Source organism: Apis florea, unplaced genomic scaffold, assembly GCF_048593485.1.
Source record: "Apis florea isolate Af1SG1 unplaced genomic scaffold, ASM4859348v1 contig_3158_pilon, whole genome shotgun sequence".
In the NCBI taxonomy this organism is placed as follows: Eukaryota; Metazoa; Arthropoda; class Insecta; order Hymenoptera; family Apidae; genus Apis; species Apis florea.
Window position 1 is genome coordinate 1,858,129 of NW_028256713.1, and position 26,098 is coordinate 1,884,226.

Sequence of the window (26,098 nt, forward strand, 5' to 3'; positions counted from 1 at the left end):
CGTGATTGAAAAGATTTGTGAAATAAATTTCCATCCCCATCATGGAATGAAAATGAAAATCTTTTTCATTTATTTCGTTTCACAACACTTGGTTCATCCTTTTCATAGTTTATTTTATTTTAAAAGTTTCATTCGTCGAAGTTCTCACTCCAAGAGGTGAATAAATTTATTTCGAGGTTGGAAAGTAAACGAGGGAAAGGTAGAAATCGAATCACGATCTCGCAGGCATACCTGGTGAGGTGTCGGCTGTCCTCATGAACGGCCATCTCCGAACTCTTAAACTCGTTCAACTCCTTCCTAATGGCTGCCTTGTCCTTAGGAGTTAACCGCGTCCAAGGCTTGTCGGCCCTTCTGTCGTAGTCGTGAGCCTGCGTCACTTCGATGTAGTCGTTGAACCTGATAATCTGATTCGGGGAAAGAAAAATCCAAGTTTTCGTTCTGTGTTTCCTTCAAATATTTTTATTCCTTAAAAAAAAAAAAAAAATAAAAAGCAAAAGATATACCTTCTTCTCCTTGAGCTCCTCAACCGTCGGTCGAAAGCTGAGCTTTCGAAGCAGATACCGCTTCTTCTCCTCTTTTTGCTTCTTCTCCTCTGCAGGACTTTGCTCTGCAAATAGATTTACCTTACATCGTATTTTATATCCCCGGTATTTTTATCGCGCGCTCGAGAAAATTGAAAATTTCCAAAAACATCGGAGAAATCTCATGTGTATCGCGCTTATGTGTAGACACGTCGATATTCGATTTCAGTCGATCGAGAAGGAAAGATTGTTTTTCGAAGAATAACTCGTTGGAGAGCTTACTTTTCAAAATGTTTCGTTCCTCCAGTTCCTCCTGGGTCGGTCGCATGCTCAGCCGCCTGAAACAAGAACGCCACGCGAAATCAGTTCAACTCTATAATACGCTCGTAAGCCGATTTTCTCTCGATATCGGTTCAAAGGGGAAGGGAGGGTCGAGGGGGAGTGTAAAATCCACGCGAACGATTCGCAAATATGCGAATGGTCAACTGTCTGCCCGTGATCCGATGTAATCTCCTCCTGGTGACAGCTGTCTCTCCACGGATTCTACGAGTATTACTTGCTTCTCAGACGTCAACATAACATTGAACAGATGCTTTTGTTAGAGAAAGAATTTGAAGAGGAAGCCAGCTTAGAGAAGCTTAGAGAAGGCTTAAGGAAATTATTATTATTATTATACGTAAAAACTTTTTTTCAAGAGTATTAAAAACCTATTGGATAGGAAAGAAATTTATTTCTCAAATAGATTATACATCTAATTTTTCTTTCTTTCTTTTCTTTGATCCCTTAAAAAAGATAAATTCCCCTAAATAAAATGATGATATCCAAGATATCCAAAAATGAGATTTTTTAAATAGAAATCGTGAAAGATTCGCGCGATCCAAAAAGCACAACAACAAACACGTGTACGCGAAAAATCCGCCAATCTTCCAAACAAATTCTCCAGACAAAATATATAGCGCGTGATCTAAATTTATCTCCACTTCTAATAACACAGACGGAAGGCCTTCGATAACAACAACTATTGCGTCAAGCACTGGCTATGCTGTGCCACTTCCTCGCGCATATAATAAAGTGAAAACGCGAATAATTGCAATTTCGTTTTACATCTTTCTCTCTCTCTTTGATCGGTTCAACAAACAAATCGAACACTCGTGTTACGTGTTCTTCCATCAACATCGGGCCGCCAACGTAGAACCCATTTTAATCCACCCGTATGAATGATTAAACCCCCCTCTTCGAAGGAAAATCAATAGGATGGACGTGTGTGCGTTCAAGGACGTTCGAAATTACGCGCACACGCGTTGTTTGATATCCTCCATTCAGAGAACCGTGAGTCACGATCGGTGGAATTCACGACCTCTTCGACCTGGTCGCACGCACAACGCGATCGAGGAAACAAATCCTCCCGCGTTCCTGGTTAATTTCTAAATTTAGGAAAGCAAGACAGTTCAGGCTTTGGCTTTTCTACGCGTGGAGACGTCGATTATTCCACGAGGTAGATGATCAGAATTCCAGGATCGCGTTTGTTCCGCATTATTGTCTTTTTATTTATTTTAAACGATTTAACGATGTCTAATCTTTGATTAAGTTTTCTTTCGAAAAAAAAAATAATAATCTGGAAATAATGCGGATGATCGCTCTTCGTTATCTTTCAATTATCTTTTTTTTTTTTTTATTTATCTTAGACAAAGCGAAGAGATAGGGTTTATCGAAGGTTTCAACGATCTTCGATGGAAGATTTCATGATTTATTTCAACGTGTGATTTTTTAATAATCAAAGAAGGTTTCTTCTTTTGAAATTTCCAAGAAAGTAAAATCTCCAAGTATGATCGATAAATCGTATTCGAATAATCGTGCTTTTTCTTCGTCACCTTTTAATCATCCTTTTTTTATTCATTTTAAACGAAACAAAAACAAATTACGATTTAACGAGATATTTTTAAGGTATATCATGATATCTAATTTTTTAATAATTATTCAAGTTACAAAGTTCAAGTTAATTTAATTCATTTCTAAAAAATAATTCCCTTGTCAAGACAATTTAATTAACTTACGAACTTACCCTTTTATTTAACCAGACTTTATAGAGCTTCCTCCTTTTTCTTACAACCAAACTTTCGAACGCCCTTTAATTTTTTAACGAAACCTTTTACCTCGCCTACACGTCCCTCCTATTTAACCTTGCTTATATCCTATTAAGATCTTTAAATTTCAGATGAAGATACGAACACCACGATTCTCTACTTTCTTTCCATTTTCCCATTGGTGTCATATTCAGATATGATTTCGATCAATATTTTTAACGATTCGTATATTTCAAATAAAAAAGAAAAGAAAGAAAGAAAGAGAGAAAGAATATTTCTTCACCTGATGAGCTTGGCACCAATTGCCTCCTTCGTTTCCTGCCTCTCATTGTCCGTCTGCAGCTGAAGGATGTTCCTGTTGATGAGCTCCTGCCTGTCTGGCCTGAGGGCGAGTTTCAGGGACAGCGACTCCTTGCGCGCAATCTTTGCTGCCAACCGGCCTGCAATTAAACAAACGATTAGTCTTTTAATTCAAACATTATTTTATATATATATATATATATAAGACGCACGCTATTCTCGAGGCGGTATTCACGTTATAATCATATTAGAACAATCATCATAAAAATTAACATTGGATATTTTTAACCACCGTCAAATGACTTCTTAATAAGAGTTCTTCTTCCTTTCTAATTAACCAACCGAAAGGATCGATATTTTCATAACGATATACGATACAAATACAATTCTGGTAAAATAAATAATCGTAAGAGTAACAAGAGACAAAAATATTTGTTGGGAAATCGGCAAATTCTCTTATTGAAAATCGTTTCAATCTTTTATTTTTAACAATCACTTTTCCCTAAAATCGTTTAGGGATCCTCGAAAGGCAACCACTGTTCCTGGCGTAATCGAAATTCGATCACAATTATCGTGAATAAATAAATAATCGCAAATAAAAGATCGTAAGAGTAACAAGAGACAAGAATATTTCAATCATTCTTGTTGGGAAATCGGCAAATTGTCTTATTGAAAATCGTTTCAATCTTTTATTTTTAACAATCACTTTTCCCTAAAATCGTTTAGGGATTCTCGAAAGGTTGGCAACCACTGTTCCTGGTGTAATCGAAATTCGATCACAATTTACCGTCGACGAGGGAAGAACAGCTAAGACAGCGTCGCATAGAAGGCTTGAACTTGAAGGGCTCGCCGCAGGCAATCGACAGTGTCGACGCGGTCCAGATCGACAGCATCGTGTCATCGCTCCGCTCGCTTCTTGATCCACTTCCTAATTCCTCCTCCGATCCTCCACCCGACAACTACGATTCCCCTCCAAGTTAATCTTCCTCCACAACCAATCTCGACCCGATCCGACAAGCCTTATATAAATCAATCGAGACACTGATCCTTCCCGAACTGCTGCTTCCACTTTTATTCAATTTCTGAATCTGGATTCTCCGATCGAATCAATCACCGATTCTTCTTCAAAATTTCCTCAGAGATGAAGATCTTGAAGATGGAGACTTGATTGCAAATTTTTCTCCAGGAATAATTGTTTTGAGAAAGAATTCGAATGCGAATTCGAATTCCTCCTTGCTGAGAGCAAGATGGTGGCGGGCAAACTTAAGACAAAACAACGGCCAGAAACACACTGAACCGCTTGCCAGCGATGTTCGGGGATTAATATAACCCTCGAGGCGTTTGCGTGATCACGCGTTCGTCTATGTGAATAAACGTATCGCGCCGGGGGTATAATTAGTACGGACCACGAATGCTGATTTCGTGTGTTTGGCAATCGAGCTATCGTCTTTTTACAGCCCTTTTACAGCGTCTCGTATTTTTTCATTGTCGAGAAAGAAGAAAAAAAGAAATCATCTTTGTCATCGTTCCATCGTTAATTCTCCATTTTTCACGATGTTTATCAAGGGAGAGGATTATTTTTTTTTTTTAGAAGTTTTAACGGATCGTTGTTACAAAATTTATATATATATATATATTTATATATATATTTATATATATATTTTATATATATATATATATATATATATATGTATAAAGGAACGATAAATAAGGTAGATAAGATGATTTTGCAGAAAGTGACTCGAGCAAACGAACTTAACGAACTCGATCTTGCGAGCGCTTAACGCTTGAGAGGCGCGAGTGGTTTGGTTGTTGAGTTGTTGAACGAAGCACCGGTGTCTAATTGGATACACGAAGTGGAATTAGTCCAAGATCGAAAGCGATGTTTGTTACGCGACGCTTTTATAGAAAATATTTTCTCCTATATCTCGCGTAATTCTCGTTCTATTCTGTGACGTTGCCAATATTTATTTATTTATTTATTTTTTTTGATTTTTTTCATTTTCAGGCTAGGCAGAAAGGTGTTTCGTTGAATGACGAGTCGAATTCGTTACTTGATCAATTTAGATTCATTCATTTTCATCATTCACCGTAATAACAAGCAACGTAAATTGATATAATGATAATTTTCGTAGCTTGAAATGTTGGAAAAAATTTCTCTTTCCACGCAAGAAAAAAAAAGTTTTATTGTCTCGCTAAAAAATGCATTGAAAGCTCCAACAAGCTTGGTAGAAAATGGGGGTAACGAGAGGGGGTGGAAAAGTGGAAAGATCGTTAACGAGTCGTTTAATTGTCTTGGATTAATTGCCAAACGATCCACGTTTCTGGCGAAGGTAGAAATGGAAGAAATTTCAATTAGGAACGATGACCGTTGCAGCTGTATCGTTTATGTAATTCGTTCCTTCGAATAAGAAGAAAAGAAAGAAAGGAAAAAGAGAGGGAGGGGGAGAAAAAAGGAATCAGAAGCAGAAAGGGTTGTATCGTGTATCATTTTCTCGTTGAAATCGAACGATTTCTTCTTTTTGAGAAAACAACCTTTCACCCTTTTCTCATCTTTTCTCACCCTAAGAAATTATTAAAAAATAGTATATGGTCCCTTAAAAGAAATTTGTATTGGAAGTCTTGTTAACTGCCAAGATGAATCGTCGTCGTTTCAAATCTCGTTGAACGACTTATCGAAGCCATTGGCCGCACACATTATTCCGTATTTTTAATAACGTCGAGGGGAGGAAAAAAAATTGGAAGAGAAGTTGTTAATGAAAGGTAACGGGAGCCTCGAGGATATTAAAAATTTACGATGAAACTTTTTCGCGTGGAGGATAATGAAATTTAGCCCTAGTTCGATAATCCATTAATTAATTTCCAATTGAAAAATCGATGGTTCTGTGTGCTTGTTTAATAAAAAAAAAAAAAAAGAAGAAAAAAGACGAGGATTAATTTCTATTAAATTCGCGTCCCTTTTTGGCACGTTCGAACTTCTTCTTCTGATATTTTGTATTTAATAGGGATGATTTGGTTTTCGAGATTTTTTTATCAATTATATTATCTAACTTTCGTAGTTTAATGTTGAATGAAGTTTAGATATAGTTAAGTTTTAACAATCGATTGGTCGATTATATAAAGTTCTCTATGTTTTTGTGACTAAAAATAGTATGTTATTAATGGTACGCATTGTGCTAAATATAGAATGAAATTTTACTATAGAAATTTCACAATTTCGATATTAGATATGATTACGTATTTATTTATTCATTGATCGATTCTTTCCTCTTATATAACAGTTTTATTTAATTTAAATATCTCTTGAAATCATGCTAAAAATATTTCTCTAACTCTTTTAAACTTTCAACTCTGAACCTCTACATCTTATTCTCTCTAAACTTTTCACTATACCCATTTTTAAACGTTTCCTCTAATTTCTTTTCAACTCTTTCGTTTCTTCCACCACTTTCAAACTTTCAACGTTCAACTTTCTCCACCACTCGCCAATTTTTTCTTTAGATTTATTCATAAAGTTTCGTTCAACCTCCTGAACTTTACATTATCCCTTCTCCTTTGTAATCTCCTTTCACTGTTTAGTCCGGCATTCAGTTTATTACGCTTTACGTTCAACCTGGCTCAACTTGCTCGCTTCATTTGTCTTCAAATTTATGAAAAATAATAAATCTATCTTCTCTCTCGAAATCAATTTAATAAAATCAATTTTCCAACTAAAACCAAATTCTCCTTTCTCCACGCTATTTAAACCAACCGAGAAACAGAAGAGGATGACCTCGACTGTTCGACTTCGATCTTTTTTTAACAATCATCAGACAATAAAGAATACGATAAGTATAAGAGAACGATCACGTCTCGAATATCAAGTAATTGAATCGTCAAGTAAAATGTAAATAATTTTTAAATTTCAATATACACTCGCTAACTATCATCGCAGAAACGAAGTGACGAGAACAACCAAGTTAAAGTCTCAAAAATGAAAAATTCACTTTACTCACTTTTCTCATCGTCGTACTCGTCCCTGTAGAGCACCTGGCCGTCCCCTGAATCACCATCCGCGTCCTCCCTTATCACGTACGGCCTCGCGTTCTCCTTGTTCTCGAGGGTGCATGGAAGAGCAAGGCCGAATCTAACCGGTCGACTGCTGGAATAATCGGCAAGAAACACACGATCAACCGGTTATTATCGCCCTTCATTTCGTGTAAAAAAGTAACGCTGAAGTTGACGCTACTCGAACCAATGTTCTACTCTACCACGCTTCCAAATTTACGAATATATGCGGAATATATGGGATGAAAACAACGATATACGGGTTGGAGGGAAGTGTATATATGCACATTATATATATACATACATATATATATATATTATATGTATATACATATACATATGTGACACGTCGATGAAGATAACAGAAGCAAGTTGCGGATTTTTTACGTGACTCGATTCTTGCCCGTCACGAAATAGGTTATCAACGACGTCGACGCAGATAACGCCGTTTCCTTCCCGACACGGATGCAATATTTTTCTTTTTTCTTTCTTTTTTTTATCTTGAAGAGCGTTCGAAATAGTCGCGCGAACGAGGAAACGAGGTAAGATAGTCGAGTTTCCTTCTTCGTCTCTATTCTTTTCTCTGTTGTTATTTTTAATCAGAAGAGAATTCGATTCGAGAATTTGTTTCTATTACCATTTTTGGTTTAGGGGAAAGGTTCGGTTTTTTTTTCTTTGCTACAAAAATACAATACAAGGTACTGTTATTATGGAAAAGAAAAAAATCAGAGCAGGTAGATATACATATATACGAAATTTGGACTTTGTACATTTGGAGAAATTTTGAAAGGGGGGAAATTCAAGAAGCAGAGTATAATTTCTTTGAATCACGCATCTTAATCCTTCGCGCTTTTTTTGTTTGAAGCGTTGATATTTCGAAAATATTTCAAGAATCGTGTTACGATCTTCTCTTGAAAGAAGAATTAAAAATTGCGCGAGGGATTGAGACGACACGGGGGTAAACAGTAACAAAATATAGTAACAGAAACGAACATTTAAAAAAGATTTCGGATCAGATACAAACTTCAATTGTTTAAACAGCTGTTTATCATCGAGAGAGAGTGAGAGAGAGAGAGAGAGAGAGAGAGGGGCTTGATAACCTCGAGGTTATTAACCTGTGTCAGCTGTGCAAACATTGAAACGTCAAATGATCCAATTAACCCTTCCGTGATTACGAATCGCACTTTCATTGTACAACCAAATATTCCAAGATATTACGTTATTTATCCAATACTAATATCACACAAACGTGCCGGATGTTCTGTAACGTTTCAAAAGATTTCAACATCTCACGGAAGGATTAAAACTCTTCGAAAACGAATTCGTGCACTCGAGAAAAGCAATCGACCTGTCATCATTCCTCGTCGAAAAAAGCGCAAAAGGGTCGAGACAAACGCGATCCATCTTCGATACTCTCGGTCGTGAAAGCGAACGAGCGTAAAAAGCGTCGAAGCCGCTCGGAGCGCAAAAGGACAAGAAACACGCGCGAAGCGAAGAAACGTCACCAGGAAAAGCGCCAGGTGACGTTTCTTAATCCATTATCAGCCGACAGACGAATCGAGCGCTTTTTAAAAAGAAAAAAAAAAAAAAAAGGAAAGAAAGGAAAGAAAAGAAAGAGAAGGAGAAACAGAAAAAGAAAGCAAGCTCGACTCGTCCTGGACGCAACGCAATAAAATATATCTCGAGATCCTCGTTCTCGTCGATCGATGGTTTCGAGGTTCTCTTCGAGCCGCATGAGACGCAAAGATAATGGAACGTGTGAAGCGTGGGCGACAGTTTTCATGGGTTTTCCCTAGGGTTTTCTCATGCTTAAGGTCGTACGTTTACCATGCTCACGGCGCTCCTGATGCTGACACAGAGAGAAAGATGAAAGAAAAATAGAGAAGAAGATACAGAAAGACAGAGAGAGAGAGAAAGATAAAGATAAAGAGTGAGTATGGCGACCGGATATTGTTATAGATCTGTCCGAGAAAATGTACGGTTGAAAAGAAATTGTGGAAAAAATTTCTTCACCGTATCACTCTATAGTAGTATCGTTGAATTTATTCATTTCTCTTTTTCGTTGAAAAAGCTTACTTCTGACTTTTCTTTGGATAAGTTTATTAAAATCAAGAGGTAGAGTTGCATTGCAAAAGAGCAAGATGCAACATTTACGGGAAAAGTAACAGTACAATAAAGACTGTTACTTATTCAGGAAAATTTTTCTCTACAATTCGCATCTACTTTCACCTGGAACAGAGTTGTACTATTCTAACGCGGTTATCATACTCACCCCTGTTCAAATATTTAAACAAGAGAATAAAAATTAGAAGAGAAACGAAGGAATACGGGGAATAATAGGAAAAGTTTAAATACAAAAGGAATGAAAGATGATAAAAATAGAAAAATAGAGAGAGATAGAAAGAGAGAGAGAGAGAGACTAGAACATTGTTTGATTCTCTGCGATCAACCGCCGTGGATAATATAATATACAAATATTTATATACATATATATTTAGATATATATATACCATATCGGTTCGCGCATGCTTAGTTAGACCAATGCCCAATTACCATATTCTCATCCTAGGCCTCAACGGTGGCCTTCTGGTTAAGCATAAGAAAAATACCACACTTTTAACTAGTGACTGACATATAATGTTGAGATTTTTTTGTTTTTTTTTTTTTTTTTTTTTTTTTTTAAATGGATGAATGCGCGAAGCTACCCCCTTCGTGGGATTCGCCTCACACAGGAGCATCGTTCTCGATCCCTTCGATTCAACTTTCGAATCGAACGATTGCTTTACAGAATGATCGAAAGGGAACACTCTTCTCTTATTTATGGATTTAGTGGCTTCGACTTGTTATCGAGCGATACGTTGCCTCGTAAAGGGATTTGTGTTTACGAATGAATATCTATTTACAGTGTTCTTTTATTGATACGCTATATATAAGAATATAAGTTAGAGATTTTTAGTTCAAATGTTTGAGATAATGAATTATTTTGATTATCTTAATTTGTAGAAATATTTGTAGACAACGTAAAATAGTTTTTTTTTTCTTGGTTTAAATGCAGTGTATTTAAACAAATTCATCGAGATAAGTTTCCTATTATTTCGCACTTTTGAAAACGATACGATATATCGAATTTACTGATAATTTGGAAAAAAAAAATTATATAAAACCATAAACAATTTAAGAAAGTATCTGTTCCTTCTGAATAATTTTATATAGAATAGTTCTCTTCTAAAGTAAAGATTTAAATTTCTCAAAAAAGGGACGAACGAAAGAAAAATGAGAGATCGAATGCGAAACGCCAAAAATCGAATCGAAATTACGAGAAACGTGGTAATTTGATAAATTAAAAGGAGCACGTGCGTCCATCTTTGGACGACGAATGAAAAGGATGGGAGAAAGAGGGAGAAGAATATGCAGGGTGCGCGTGAGAGAGATGACAAGGGTGGAAGAACGGTGAAGAACGATGTTCCAAGACGAGCTTTCTCCACCGGTCTCAAGGCGCTTTTTCATTAAAATCCACCTCGTTCTAATTAACAATCCTCGAACAATCCTCCAATTCCAGTCGAACCTTTCATCCCCTCGAAGAGACCGTCCCCTTGAATACCTTTCGAGGTATCCGCCCCCAACGAGATATCACAATTGAAAGGAAGACATTTTATTATCGACGCCTTGCAACCTCTACGAAGAAGGCTCGTTTCTCTTCGCGACGAAGAGACTCTTCTCGCGCTTGAACGAGAGAAAGACTCGTGGACTCGTCGAATCGTTTCAACAAATTACAATTTTTTTCTTACAGTCTTTCGATTTCGATTGAAATTAAGATTTCTTTTTCTTTTATTCCCCCCTCCTTCCCCCCTTCCCCCCCTCCAACGAGTCTTTCGAGAAGAAAAGACGCGATGCGCGAAAGAAAGTTGGTCGTGGCTCGTCGAAGAAATCGGTTGTTTGATCGCGAACTAACTTGAAGGAGGCGTGCAGCTCCTGACGAAGGGTCAACGGCCTGTTCTCCTGCGTGGGCGTGTTCTGGGGCGTGCCAGGCCCACTTCCGGAACCCCTCTTCTTCAGAACGCTCTTCAAAGGGACCGCGTGAAACTTAGGCTCCTTCGCGGGGATCTCCTCCACCCTGGACGTGTCGATGCTCGGATCAGGCTGCGACATCCTCGGCACGTACATGTTGTCCTCCTCCTCCACGTCGAAGTCCTCTTCGTCTTCTGAGAGGCAGAGAGGAGAAAGAATAGGAAAATTGAAATATTTTAACGAGACGAGAAATGAATTGTAAAATATTCGAAGTATAATTTTTCAATAATAATCGATAAGAAAATTTCGAATCGATCAAATCTCCAAATCCTTTTCTCTCTTCTATGAAAGAAGGAATAATCGCGAGAAATTATTTTTATTTTGACCAACGGAACAAAGTGTATTTAAAAAAAATATTTACAATTTTGATCAAAACCTCGAAATTCTATAAGATATAGATTAAAAAAAAAAGATTGTAGAAAAATTTGAAAAAAAGATACCATAAAGAGATAAGCAAACTTCGAATCGGCATCGTAAATTAAACGTTTCAAATTGCTGGTAGTTTCGACTCTCGAAATACTACAAATAGACCTCGGTACACGATCGATTTTACGACATCCGAGTATTGCTTTTACATGTGCGTTTATAGGTGGTCGAATCGGGTCGATTTTTCAGAATCGTTGCAGGAACAGGCAAGATTTAATTTAATTTAAAGTTTCTCCATATCGAAGTTTTGAGCGTTTATTACAAAAAGATTAGAAGGATCGAAACGATGGATCGAATAGATTCAACAGAAGTATTCGACGAATTGACGCACCTTCGTCCTCGTAGTCGGACGACAAAGGGTTTCTTATTTGCCGTTGCTTGGCCAACAAGAGGGTTGGACTCGAGGAGCTGAACATCGGAGGGGGTGGAATCGGGCCGATCTCGCTGAGCGGAATCGGCGGTTCCGGAAGTTCCGACAGCATCAACGTGTTCTGAGGCGGAAGAGGGTAACACCTCTCGATCACCTGCTGGTTCTCGCTGCTTTGGTCTAGGACCCCCTTCTCCACTGGAAAAGAAAAGAAAAAGAAAAGAGAAATGTATTTGTCGGTTATATAAATCGGTTATAAATATTGCGAAATAGTTACTTTAAAGTGGATTTATTAATAAGAAAGTATGGAATCTAACCATTCTCTCGCATATTCTATACGACTGAATTTCAATGCTTCTGATTGAATTCGTATATATAGAACGCCCTAGTTCTCAAAGATGGATCGAGACGAACATCCTGTGATATCAGAATCATTCGGATCGTTCCATTTTTCTTTATAGGAGTTCTTTATAGGAGAAATGTAAAAATTATTTAAATTTTGTATTACAATGATTATTTAATTAATAAATAATGTATCCATGGTGTATTTAAAAAAAAAAAAATAATAAAATTTCAAACGTGCAATGAAATGTATTCTATCAAAAAGCGAGTTTATTTATTTGACACTTTTTTTGAAATTATTTAACAATTGCAAAAAGAAAATCGAGAAAAAAATTGTCATTGGACGACCTAATAATCCAGTTTCCCGATAAAACATCCCTGTGAACAAGTTATCCAATGACAGGGGCAAATGGAAATCGATTATATCGTAGCGCGGTTCACGGTCATCTGAACGTTGATACAAGAAAATTGAAATTATATCATCTATCCAAAATAATTTAAAATCCGAGGATAGTTGATCTGTCCAAGTTCAAGATTATTTGGAGGATCGTCACATAAATTAAAGTCATAAATTAAAGTCACATAAATCACATCGTTATTAGATTTCAGTCTAAAATTTACATTGGCTATACGTAATGGTATGATTACGTATCATTCGAGATATATTATTACGAATTTCAAAGACCAAGAATAATTATCAAGGATCAAGATAGAGAATCGTAATCATTCGAAGATTAAAAGTCGTTATTGAAGTTGGATATCGTTATTAGAAAATCATGTCAACATTCATGATTTGATCCATAAAGACACATCATGGAAACATATTTCAAGTTTACATTGGCCACAGAATAATTACCATTCAGGATTATTTAAAGAATCATACAAGAGATCACGAAATAGAAATCATTGAACTTTAATTGAACTTATCGATAAAACTATGTCAACATTCATGATTTGATCCACAAAGACGTATTATAGAATAATTCTCAAATTTAACCACCAGAGTGATTACCATTCAAGATCATTCGAAGACAAAGAATCATTCAATAAAACTACGTCAACATTCATGATTTGATCCACAAAGACATGTATCATAGAATAATTTTCAAATTTACAATGGCCTCAGAATAATTACCATTCAAGATCATTCAAAGATTCATCCTCGAGATCACGAAATAGAAATCATTGGAAGATCTAATTGAACTTATTAATATGAAATTATCAACTATGTCAACATTCATGATTTGATCCACAAAGACAACGTATCATAGAATAATTTTCAAATTTACAGTAACCACAGAGTGATTACCATTCAAGATCATTCAAAGATCATCATTCAATAAGACTATGTCAACATTCATGATTTGATCCACAAAGACAACGTATCATAGAATAATTTTCAAATTTACAATGGCCTCAGAATAATTACCATTCGAGATCATTCAAAGACAAAGAATCATCCACGAGATAGAAATCATTGGAAGATCAAAGATTCTAATCGAACTTGTATCATCACTATGAAACAACATCAATATTAGTAGTAACTTGATCCTTACATATACGCACACCCACAATCCCGTCAAAGATACATCATTACTCGTCAAATTTACTCGCCAAACTTCCAATCCCGTGTAACAGCCCTTTCAATAATTCCTCAACGATCCGTCTACCAATCTATCTATACACCAATCGACCTAATCAATCCCGACAATCTGGCCCCGATCAATCAGGACGACAATTTTACTTCCCTCCCCCCTCCATTACACGCCGTCGTCGTGCAACGCCTCGCCTCGATCGAAATGGGAAATAGGTTGGAAACGAGGATGTGTGTGTACGTCACAATCGCGTGGACCAACGATTATTCACAGCTCCGCTTGCCTCCACGACGAAGGAGAAGAGGGCGGAACACGTGGCAATCCTTTCGGGAGCGTACGATTCATCCGGGGGGAGGAGGAGGGGTATAGATCCGGCGGAAAGGTTGGCAAGTATGCATTGCTCTTTCGAATGACAAATGGCGAAATTCCGCCCTCCAGAGTTCTTCTTCTCGCCGATTCCCTCGCGACGTTGCATATTTTTCCCTTCTTTATTTCCCTCGCCTTCATCTTTCCTCCTCGTCTTCGGTCGCGCTCGTTTCCTTTTCTTTCTTTTTTTTTTCTTTTTTAATAACATTCCGCCTGTATCGTTGGCGGAATCATTCGATTCATTTGTCACGGGAAATTCTCTCCGTGATAAATGAACGGAGGGAAAAATCTTTTGCCGGGATTGAAATTCTTTTCTTCTTCTGTCGCCGTATTTGCAATTTTTCGTTTAACTCTTCCTCTTTCTTCTTCTTTTTCTTTTTGAAAGAGGGATTCGTTTTGGCGATTAAGGGTTATTAATCGAAACGATCGAGTTATTGTTATCTTCTACATCGAATTAAAAGTTACATCATACACTGTGTTTCTTTGTAGTAATTTTGAATTATCCGTGTTAATTATTTTCTTTTTCGAAAAAAAAAAGACGGTCGTCGGGTGAACTAAATTCCAACGTTCGCTGGTTACCGGGACATTTTATAAAAGAAACTCGGGTAACATTCATTAAGACTTTATTAAAAAACTTTTCTTTGGCGCGTTAGACATGTCTCGTTAGACTCGTTAAAAAAGAAAATTTACGTTTCAAATAGAGAGAGAGAAAAAAAAATATTTGAAACATAAAATATAGCCGAGACTCCGATCAAATTTATTTCGAACAGAATTTGTGAGAGACGACGACGTGAAACGAATGACAAATACAATTTTTTTTTTTTTAAATTGTGAAAGCGTAAGGAGACAGTGATAAAATCCGAATCGCTAGAATTTTAAAAAGACACTTTTCGCTTAAAGCAGAGTAAAATAATTCAATCTTTTCACAAAAAAAATGTATACATAATTTCATAAAAATTCTCTGAGAATTCGAAAGACGCGAGAAGAATAAAATTAATAAAAATTCCAGTCACTCAGAATTACCTAAAAGACACTTTCCTCTCCATCCATCGAGCCAGAGATAAAACAAGTCCAAAAAGAAAATTCCAAAGAAATTAAATTCTCTCGCTTTCGAACCTCTCTTTCTCTTTTTGTCAACATCGAACAAATATGAACACGAGAGCGCGTAAATAACTTTCTTGACCCGTTCTTGACTCGATGTAAATTTCCAAGTTTACAAGCTGTTTCTGAAAGAAAATACCAGGCAACGGGTAGGGCGGTGAGCTATAAATTTCCCATGCGTTCGTAGCAAAAATATTAAATAACTTTGTAGTCATCCAGCCGCAAGCCAGCGACCGAAATTTCGGCGGGATCCAACTTCGGCCCATAGTTTCGTCGGATCGTTCGAATTCCCCGGATTCCCCATCCGGAAGTCGATGGACGAGCAATGGCGGGCTCAACCAACTCCTTCGATTCGTTATATGAAAAAACGATGTTTAATCTTGCTCCTCGATCGTTCGGTTTTAACGTCTATAAATAACAGTTTATGTTTCGCGGAGAATTTAGAGATACTTGGGTTGAATTTATTAGGTAATAATAATGGCGGGCCGTGGAATTTTAATGCCAAGAGTTTTGGAGGAAATCGCGTGCCGTGGATTTAACTCGACTTTGATGAAGAGAGTGGAAAGGTTAATACAGTTCTTTTTTTTTTTTTTTTATGTTTGAATTTGTAAATAAATCCGCGAATTCGTTCTTTTGAGTCGTAAATTTGAGCGTTATAAAGCATCGAGCGCTCTTCATTATAGATCAATAAATTCTACTGCTCTTGCGAATATAAATGATTTCAGATATACGTGGAAAATACGTATCTATTTTTCCTTCCTTATTTTTATCATACAACGAAAATACTATTGTTCCAGAAATAAAGTACTTCGTTGAAACTTCTTCTTGAACGAAATTTCTCATAATACGAATGAAAATTTCCTTTAAAGATCTACCTTTCTTCGATTTTTATCACGTAACGAAAGCTTAAATTTTATAAAAATATCCCAAGAATTAAATTCTTCACGAGACACTGAGGAAATTTACTCTTAAACGAAATAAAAAAAAAAAAAAAAAAAATTGAAACGCACGGCTTCCCTTTAAAATTTGCGGAGGAACGCTTTCCAAGATCGCATTTCTCGATAACTGTGTACCAATGGAAGATTTCGTCGTAAAGTGAATTCGACAAGGGAACGGGGATAAAGGTGGCGGGGACGAGTCGAAGATAAAAGCGAACTTTGAAGTTTCGAAGGTAAACGAGAGTTTTAAAGACGATTTGCGGGGCGGAAGCCGACGGCACACGAAAGTTTATCGTTTCGCCGGCAGCTTGACAGGGAAAATTCGAACCGACGAAAACTTCCGTATCCGTTCGAAAATCTAGATTTCCGTCTTTTTATTTATTTATTTATTTTTTTTTGATTTTTATTTTACTAAAAAGTTCGTCCAAAATCTCGTCGAGGATTTCTTTGCTTTGTTTCGATATTTTGCTTTTCTCATCATATAAAAAAAAAAAAATACAAGGTTGATATTTTAATCCTTGGTGTGGATCATTAGAGACGAAATTTTTATTGCAAGAACATTTGACTTAAATTGTCATTTGTTTATTAAATTAGGGATTATAATAAGTATTTTAGAATTTGTTCAAATTTTTATAAAATTGAAAATAATAAGAAATTAAACTAGGAAATGAGAAATCGTGTTAAATATGAAAGTATATTTCTATAAAAATTAAATTAAAAAAAATTGTTGTTTAAGAGAATATTAATGGTAAATATTTACTTACATTTGTCTTATTTGAGTATACAGAAAAATCTTTTGTAAGAGAAAAGTTTTTAAAATATCTTCCCTCTTAGGTACTTAGAAAAAATAATATTATTACAACGAGATGATCCCATAAGTGGTATAGTTTCTTTGAGAGTAGCGTTTAAATCAATGAAAATTTTCTATACTAGTAGGTAAATTTTATAAAAGGAAAGCAAGGAACTTAATAAAAACGCATAAATAATTAAAAAGAATAAAATTAAAAAATTATTGCAATAAATTTTTTTAATAAATAATTTCTTTATCACAAATTATTTATTAAAAAAAAAAAAAACAAATATTATTTATGAAACGATCTGTGATGGAATTTACAAGCGAATTCATGTACATATTTCTCATAATCTTGCGAGTCAAGTCTGACTATAAACATATTACTTCTACTTGCACCCTGTTTCCCTCGTTTCAATGTTTTACTACTTGTTCCTGGCTTATGTAAATTCGCGTACACGTGCTATCTCGGATTTTGGATTTATCCATTGTTTTATATTATCTCATTTATTTATTCTTATTTATCATCTGTTTTATTATATCTGTTCAAATCAGTAAAGTAGAAGATTTCTTAAAAAAAGAAATAAATAAGTAAATAAATTATTATTGGAAATATTAAATCACGATCGATAATTAATTTCGCATCGTTCTACAAAAATAAATCTCGGAAAAAATAGGAAAAATATAAAAAGAGGAACGACAGGGGATTAAACCGGAAAAAATTCTATTTTTCTTCATTTTTATCGCGACATACGATCCACTGGCGACAGTGTTTAAATATTCAACGAATGTAGTCGAAATTAAACATCACGACGAAGAAATATTTTGAGAATAAATTGTACGGATCCTCCTCCATCCGAACTGGCTATAAATAGTTAGAAACTGTGATTATAAATATTTGAAATAATAGTTAGCTTTAGAGGCTTTATAAATATTTCGAAGAAAAAATTCTTTTTTCCCGAAAATTCATTATTATCTGCGATGACACATAGACGATGACGAAAGTTAATAAGCATGCAATGGATTTTCGATCGTATAATATTATTGAAATTTAATAGCTCATCGTAGAAAAAAAAAGAAAAAAAAAAAGAGCATCACGATATTAAATTGACCGGAAGTTTGCTGATAGCACTAAAAAATTTTCATCCCTCTATCATTCAACTTTTCTCTCTACTCCTTCTTTGTTTTAATCGTGGGATGATTAACTACGTGTGATTATAATAGTATGAAAGTTGATTATATTTCTTTTTGTCGTATTTTCCATATTTATTCGAGAGATTATAAATTAATCGTGGACGAATAAATAAAAGTGATGAATTTTTTATTTAAGAAAATTATAAGTATTTTTATATTTTACGAGATTTTTTTCTAAAAATGCTTTGACGTAAATTTGAATTTTTATTCCAAATTTTGTTAAACGTTTTCAAAATTAAAAAAAATTGAAAAAAATATTTCAATTTGCTTCATATCGAAAACAAACAAAATTAATTACATCGACTACGATTCCTATTAATTATTTCGCTTCGTTTTTAAGGGGTTGATTTTTCAGTATTTTCCAGTATTTCCTATTTTCCTATTTTAGATCAACTTTTTCAACTCGATATTCACACCACTTCCTGTTAACGTGGCTGTCATACATAACTCGCCAGTATTATTAAAATTATCTTGTTTTATGTTTCGCAAGGCACGTGTGATCACGTACTCGATTCTCTGAAGTTTCCCATTTTATCGTCGGCCGATTACGTAATGGAAAAAGTTTCTTCTCGGCCATTTCACGGGTGAAATTAATGAAAAATGCACGCCCCAAGTAGAAATGCGCGCTGGAGTGTTGGCACGATGGTAGGATGGAACGTTCTCGAAACGCGTATAAAGCACGTTGGGAATAATTAACGAATGTAACACAATTTGACGTAGGCGTGCAATCAAGCGATGAACAGAGAATAATTAATAACACTGTTAAAAATTCAGGGATCAGAATTTTTCTTTTTTCTTTTTTTTTTTTTAAATGAAAATTAAAAACTTTTTAATCATAATAAAATGAATATTAATACGAAACTAAATTAATCCTCGCTGTTTACATTTTGTTCCTCTTGAAAGTTTTAAATTATCATTGTTCCTAAATTTTAGGAAATTAAAATTATGCATTCGAAAAGAATTCTTTCACGGTGCAATCACAAAATTTCTATCAAAATATGTTTCTTTTATTCTTTAATTCAAAATTCATTCAAAGTTATCGAAAGTGAAGTAGATGCAATTTTTGTATCCAAGATATAACGTGAAGTTTCTCACCCTCAACATTAATGTAATAATGTGCCATTTTGCATTTCCACTCCGTCGATAACTAACTAATAATCGTCTCAAAGTATCCCTACTCCAGTCTATTCATGAATATTCGCTGTGAGAAGGTGATGGAAACTTCCCTTACTCGACTTGTGACTATTAGTATAACTTCTTGGTTCCTTGTTAATGCCATTACACGCTAAATACGCGAACGCAACGTAGCACGTTAAACGTACAGCAATGTTGTAAATTACCTTATCACGGACCATCCTCATTAATCCCTGTTAATATCATAATTTTCTTCGAATTCTTAAATAAAATTAACCCTTTGCGCTCGGAAACCAACAACTCACAGATTGAATTTTGTTACAGCTAATATAAAATAATTTCACAACGCACAAATTAAAACGCATAAAACTTTCAACGCATATAAAATATGATTCCATGTAACAAGAATTCCTTTGATAGTTTCAAAATATTCTTAACCATCCATCCAACGAAGCATATCAAGGCGATACAATTTTTAATTCTTATTTATATATAAAACCTTAAGAATTTATTCACAAAGCGATACTCCAATAACTAACCTAAATCCTAAAGAAATCACAAATGAATATCGTCACCGCATCAATCCAAGTGATGATCACCTCTCGAGTGCAAATGATTAAAAAACCTCTCTTTCTCTTTTAAATTAAAATATTTTCAATTCTAACGAATTCTTAATCATTTCCTCCCCTCGTTAAACAATAAAATAGTACAGTGTTAAGAAAGAGCTCAACTACCTAGAGAGAGCAATCGAACAAAGATGAAATCAGGTTGATGGTTATTATCAGACACGATATTCTGGTGTACTCACTGTCGAACAAGATCAGTCTCCTGGCCACCACCCTGGCTTCCAGGGTGTTCGGCCTGCTCGGCTTTTGCTGGTCCCCTGAATTGGGGGGCGCGGCCGAGATCGGCAAGCTACCGGTCGTAGCCGTGCCCTGATTCGGTTGCGGCTCACCGCTCGGCGATACCGCGCCATTTGCACTCTGTTCAGTCTTTTCCTTCTTCGGCTCTGCAACAGAAAAAAAAAATTCCAGACCGGTCAGAGCGGGACAGAGACAGTAGACGGGGATCGCGCGAGCGGTTGCCCTTTTTTTTTTTATTTTATTCTTTCGTGCGTCTTCGCGCCCTCCTCCTCCGATCTTCACAGCCAGAGGATTCGCAATAGTGTTCCATTCCTTTCTGTGCTTACTTCTTTTTCCTTCTTTTGGGTCGCACAGCATTCTTTTTATTCTTTGTGAGCCAAGAATGAAACGAGGAAGAGAAATGGCACGCACGAGCGGTTGCCCTTCGTTCCTTCGTATCTTCGCATCCCCCTTCAGTCAGAGGATTCACAGTATTTCTCTCTCTTTTTTATTTGAATTTTAAGCTTCTATACATTTCTGGAGGATTACAGCAGGAGACCTTCACATTTTTTGAAAGCCAAAATCCTGAAATCGGTGTAGAATTATGCGGCGAAGAAGAATGATTCTTTAATGTAATCGAGAGAAGAAAACGATTCCAAAGAAAGCGAACACATTATAACAACAGGGAAGGCTTGTACACATCCATGGAATACTCTAATTATTCGAATTACGCGATAAAAAGCGCGCTTTGTCATCGTTAAATCTATCATCGAGAACTGCGTTGGGAAGATTGAATTAAAAATCGCAGTGTTCTCTTCAATGTTCTACCATTGGAAACGGGTCTGTTTTATCGGACGAAAGATGAAGGTGGTGGAGACAGGTAGGCATTAAATCGTCGAAACTCGATCCCGCCGTTTCCTGGCGTCTTTTCATTATTTCGTTCGTTGCTCCGTTTCACCACCTCCAAGAGTCACGTTCGGCCAACTCGGGAAATATTGCCGCGAGCTGTGCCGCCAAATTGCATGATCCTCCTCCACCAACCCCCTCTGTATCCACACCCGTGATAATAAGCTCGTGCGTTTAAAAATTTTCTCCTCCAAAATGCACATCCCTTTTTTTTTCTTTTTCGTTTTTGAAAGTGAAAATAAGAACAATTTTTCTTTTACAGTTATTCTTTGTACTTTCATGGCATTGCTCGTGGAGAGGAAACGAGAGATATAGAAGACAAATTTTTGTTAGTTAGATCGTATTAGCTAATACTTTAGAAATAATGAGAGTGAATGAAAAATATATAAACTTAATTTTAAATTTAATTAACAGAGGGTAAATGTTTAGAGAAGCGAGAAACGTTCTAATCGATTTACTTAATCATTTTAATCCTTGAGTCCGAGATGAATGAAATTTCGTCGTCGTCAATGAAATCGATTTTCAATTCTCTCTCAAATTTATTTGAAATCGTAGGTAACGATAATAAACGTTTGACGATCATTTCTCGCAAAGAGATTAATTAACCGGCAGCCTGTTTTCTAATGAATTAATCCTTCCATGTAATTGTTATTATCTAATTGATAACACCGCAGCATGATGCATCAATATTTATTAATTTATCACGTCAATATTGTATTAAATATAATCCAGTGCATTCGAAGATAAACAAAAAAGTAAATGGCAAGGCGAAATTAATGTCGAATTTCGATAATAAAATTTTAAACAGATCAAGAAACTTTCTTCGGATCAGGAATAAACCGAGATGCAGATCTCTCCATCAAATCGAAACCAATTTCCCTCTTTTTTATTCCAATACCTAGCTTGATGTTCGAAAATGATAAATAAACTCTCTAAATTATCCCTAATCTCCCTCCATTCTCTCGTTCTATAAGACCTCGATCGAGAAATAAAACAATCGTATTCTCGAATAAATTAAATTAAAATCATTTTTAATCTAAATCAGAAAAATCTACGATCCCTAATTCTCCTGGTCCAAGATTCCCTTGTGTCAAAATCACAAAAGTTCATTGTTCTAAAACTACTCGTCAATCCTTTCCTCATAAATCTAATTGCTCTCCAAAAATCCTCCAAAAATCCACAAAATCTCTCGCTTTTAAAATTTCCAATATTTTAGCATAAATTCCACGCCTAAAGCTTCTCGAAATATGAAAAAAGAAAAAAAAAAAAGGAAAAAATCGAGCAATATCGGCGATTACTCGACCCGGAAATCGCGTGCAACTGGCGGAAACAGCGTGGGCGTCGTAATTAAAGGCCGCGAACTACGCGCGCGTGAATCGCGAGAGGATGAAATCATTCGAAACCAGATTTTCGTCGCGACCCTCCTCTCCCTCCTCGGGATTTTCCGCAAAGCATTTTGGCGCCTGGCCAATGGAACTTCGAAAGGGAAGATCTTGCTCGACGACTGACGTCGCTAATAACGTCAACATCAACGTGTAACGCGAATCAGCGTGGGACGAAGGTCGGCGGATGTGACGAGGAAATGGAGTGTTGTTCTAACCGTGCTATGCGGAAGAATATTTGGATCTTCTGGTTTTAGAGTTGTTGCTTTTCTTCCATCTCTTGGAAAGATAAATATTTTGGAATTCGTATCTCTTGGATCTTTTTCTTTCCCTTTCCTCTGTCTGCCTAAGCAAGATGTGGCGTTGGAGAGAAATTGTGATCGATCGAAGAATATTCCATATTCTTTTTTTTTTTTTTTCGTTTGAGAAGAAATTTCCGAAGTTGATTTTTTAATTGGAAGATATGGAAGATAGAAGATGATTGAATGTTTAAATAGCGGTCTTTCTACAAATACAAATCAGGTTGTATCGATTGTACAAGTTTAAAACTCACCCCCTTTAAAAGACTGATCTATCTCCAACTTTAAACTATGCTCAGCCTCGCGCAAACATTTGCGATCCTACCATCGACTTGTTTCAGCACGTGCTGAAAATATGCTGAAAGGCCAAATTACGGGATTTTAACCCGTTAATCACAATTATTGCTCTTCGATCGTGAGGTAAAATTTGCAAACGAGAGATCACGAAGCAAATGATTTTTTCGCACGTGATCGAGCGTCGTTCCGCATAGTGTGCACGCCCGAGAAAGACTGTTAGTAACTAGAAACCTACCTACGGCTCGAAATAGATTAGAAACGTCGAGCGGATTGCGCGACGAAACGCGCGCGACCTTCTCGACGAGCGTGCCTCGTCGTTACCCCAGATTCCTTATGGTTGGGGGAGACAATCGAGAAATTATAGCGAAACACATGTGTTAACATCTTTCGTATATCAACACCAATGTATCTATTGATTTTCGAAACGAGAAAAATTTTGCTCGAATTACACTTTCGATATTAATTTTAATGTTATTATTTCGTTACGTTATTTCTACACCTATAAATTCTGTACGTTTAAATGAGGGGATGTGAATGTAGACATTCGTAAAGGATAAAAGCGAAATTTGTCAGTGGAATATGAGAGGAATAAGAGTTTATTTAATTTTTATTTTTATGCATAGGTGCATGTACGACGTTGCGCCATTTAGAGATTATGTAAGTAATCGTGGTTAAAATATACAATAAATAAACAAGTGATAATAAGTAAGAAATGTTATAATAGTAAAGAGTTATAAAGATTCGATATTTTCTTTACACTTCTGTCATATTCAATTTTCATAATATTCTTCACAACATTGAATAATGCTTGACATCATCGTTCAAAATAAAATCTTCGCGTTGTTTGACAATGCGATACAATAATTTTCAAGGAAGCATTCAGAGAAGTTAAAATATCTCCAAGCTTTATTCCTCGAAGTTTTATTGCTGTTAATTTATTTCCTCTTAATTATTTAAATATTCTATTCAAATTGTTATTTGTTTTTTTTTTTTAATTATTTTACACTTTTAATCGCAACGAATATTTTTCTCTTGAAAATTTTTTCTTATTCGTTATCTCGTACTTTTATAATTAAAACAAATTTCTTTTTTCGCATTTAAAATTTTTTATCGTCAATCTCAAATATTTTCGATTTCTCCTCGTTCACAACTTTTCTTCGATATTTCTCGATAATTTTACCCGAATTCTACCACTTGTTATGTAAACAGTTGCCTCGAAAACAGGGGAAGATTTATCGATTCGAGTTCAATGTCTCGAAGGAACGAGATTGGAATCAGAACGACACGAGCGATTTACCCGCTGCCAATTACATCTGTAAATCTGTCCTGCACTCTGAGGAGAGCCACGACCAAAATAATTCACGAACCGTGGCAAAACGGGCTCGACAACTTTCTTGCTCGACAACTTTAAATCGAGCCAACTTTGACTCATGCAGTTGTCCCTCGAAATTCCATCTGTGTTTTCTATGCCAAGTGCAGGAATCCGCGCGAATCATCGAGCGGGCATCTTCTTAGCTGCACGAAAATTACGTAAATACGGTTCTGGTAAAATTGTAAATGTTTATTAAACGAACAATCGCGATCGATTTTTTTTTACATATTTTATATACTTTATAATATCGAAGTGATCGTTTCGTTGTGCAAGAGAAAATGATAACGAGCAAAAAAGTCGGTTAAAGACTTATCTCTAATCACCGATTTATTTCTCAATTCAATTATAATCATTTACTTTACCGATAAATTTATCGAGAATCTTGTCAAAGATAAAACCGAACGGTTTAGCGTGAAACGTACGATTCGTTATTGAAAACAGGAGAGTGGAGAACAGGAGCGCGGATCATCCACCGTAATTTATTTCTCAATTTATGATTTTTATTTTATTTAATTAGTCTTTATTACGAGTAAAATTGAAAATGTTATCGAATGATAAAGTGGAAATTACATTGATTGCGGGAGGGAGGGTAAATCGATACGAGACGGCCCATTTTATACTTCATTAAAGATGCAAATGAAAAAAATTAACAATATAAATCGGAGAATCTCCATAAAATACATCCAACATTCGATAATTTATTTCACTTTGAATTTCATTGCTTCACCAATAACTTTATCTATATAACAAAATTAAGAGTATCGCGTGTACGAATAACGATGATATTGAATTCTATTTAGTCAAGTGTGAAAGCGAAATAAACCCACTTTCGACGACTTATTCATCCCATCGTCCATCGTTGATTTTATCGTTTACGTTTACAAAGATCAAGAATATTTACAACAGAATATTCACAAATTGCGCTACTTCCGCTCATCTAAGTGGAAATCAGTATCATAAATCGGACACTCGACGGAAAAATTTCAACAACCGTTTTCACTGATTTCTCGAACCATCGACGAAAGAGAGAGAGAGAGAAAACACCGCTACACAAATCACAAAAGAGCACTTCGTTCGTCGGAAAGGTAAAACGTTTTAAAAACTTCTCCGAAAGAAGAAATACGTACCACCACGACATGCAACCTTCACGTTTTCTTTCCGTCCACGTAGAATCGATATAACGAACGTGTTTACCGCATAAACCAACTCTGTCCAACACGTCTCTTTTGCCATCCTTTTTCTCTTTTTACGAGGGAAATCGTCGCGGAGCAGGATTACACGACGGGCACAATAGACGGAAGGAAACGGCGTAATAATAAGCGAGGCCGTTTAACACTGTTTACAACGCGCGAATACACGACACGAATTATCTGTGAATTATTTCTAGTGACAACAGAAGGAAGAGAGAGAGAGAGAGAGAGGAAAAACACGGGAGTAAAACCGAGTGTGGAAATTATGGATAGGACGCGGAAACTCTCGCGGCCGCGAATTTCTATAAATAATTTCGCACGCGTCTTCGCGCCGCGAAAATCCCCCTTAATATTTCATCGTCTCTGTGGTGTGGACCGTGCTCCTCGAAACGTATTAAGCGCCCTGTTTCCAGAAAAAAAAAACGAGAGTTTGAATTTCGTTCGTCGTTCGTTCCGTGGTTATGCGGTGCGGTTGGAGAGGATTTGCGCCGGATGGAAAAATGATATTTTAAGGATTGTGGAATATGAATTTAAACG

The 26,098-nt window shown here is 36.0% G+C and overlaps 1 protein-coding gene across 8 annotated transcripts in view; it reads right to left on the reverse strand.

Moving 5' to 3' along the window:
• The window catches only part of LOC100871677 (phosphatase and actin regulator 2), a 310,790-nt gene that overhangs the window by 266 nt on the left and 284,426 nt on the right, over nucleotides 1-26,098 (reverse strand). For 4 of the 8 annotated variants that reach the window (XM_086909575.1, XM_086909578.1, XM_086909571.1 and 1 more), the window contains 9 exons: nucleotides 20,082-20,282; nucleotides 11,778-12,011; nucleotides 10,905-11,154; nucleotides 9,506-9,538; nucleotides 6,901-7,046; nucleotides 2,889-3,045; nucleotides 804-859; nucleotides 504-607; nucleotides 232-404 (listed from right to left, as the gene is read on the reverse strand). In XM_086909575.1, the coding sequence (XP_086765701.1) occupies nucleotides 232-404; nucleotides 504-607; nucleotides 804-859; nucleotides 2,889-3,045; nucleotides 6,901-7,046; nucleotides 9,506-9,538; nucleotides 10,905-11,154; nucleotides 11,778-12,011; nucleotides 20,082-20,282 (1,354 nt within the window). The remainder of the gene's footprint in view (nucleotides 1-231; nucleotides 405-503; nucleotides 608-803; nucleotides 860-2,888; nucleotides 3,046-6,900; nucleotides 7,047-9,505; nucleotides 9,539-10,904; nucleotides 11,155-11,777; nucleotides 12,012-20,081; nucleotides 20,283-26,098) is intronic. The other 4 variants (XM_086909573.1, XM_086909576.1, XM_086909574.1 and 1 more) reach the window with 4 other exon arrangements.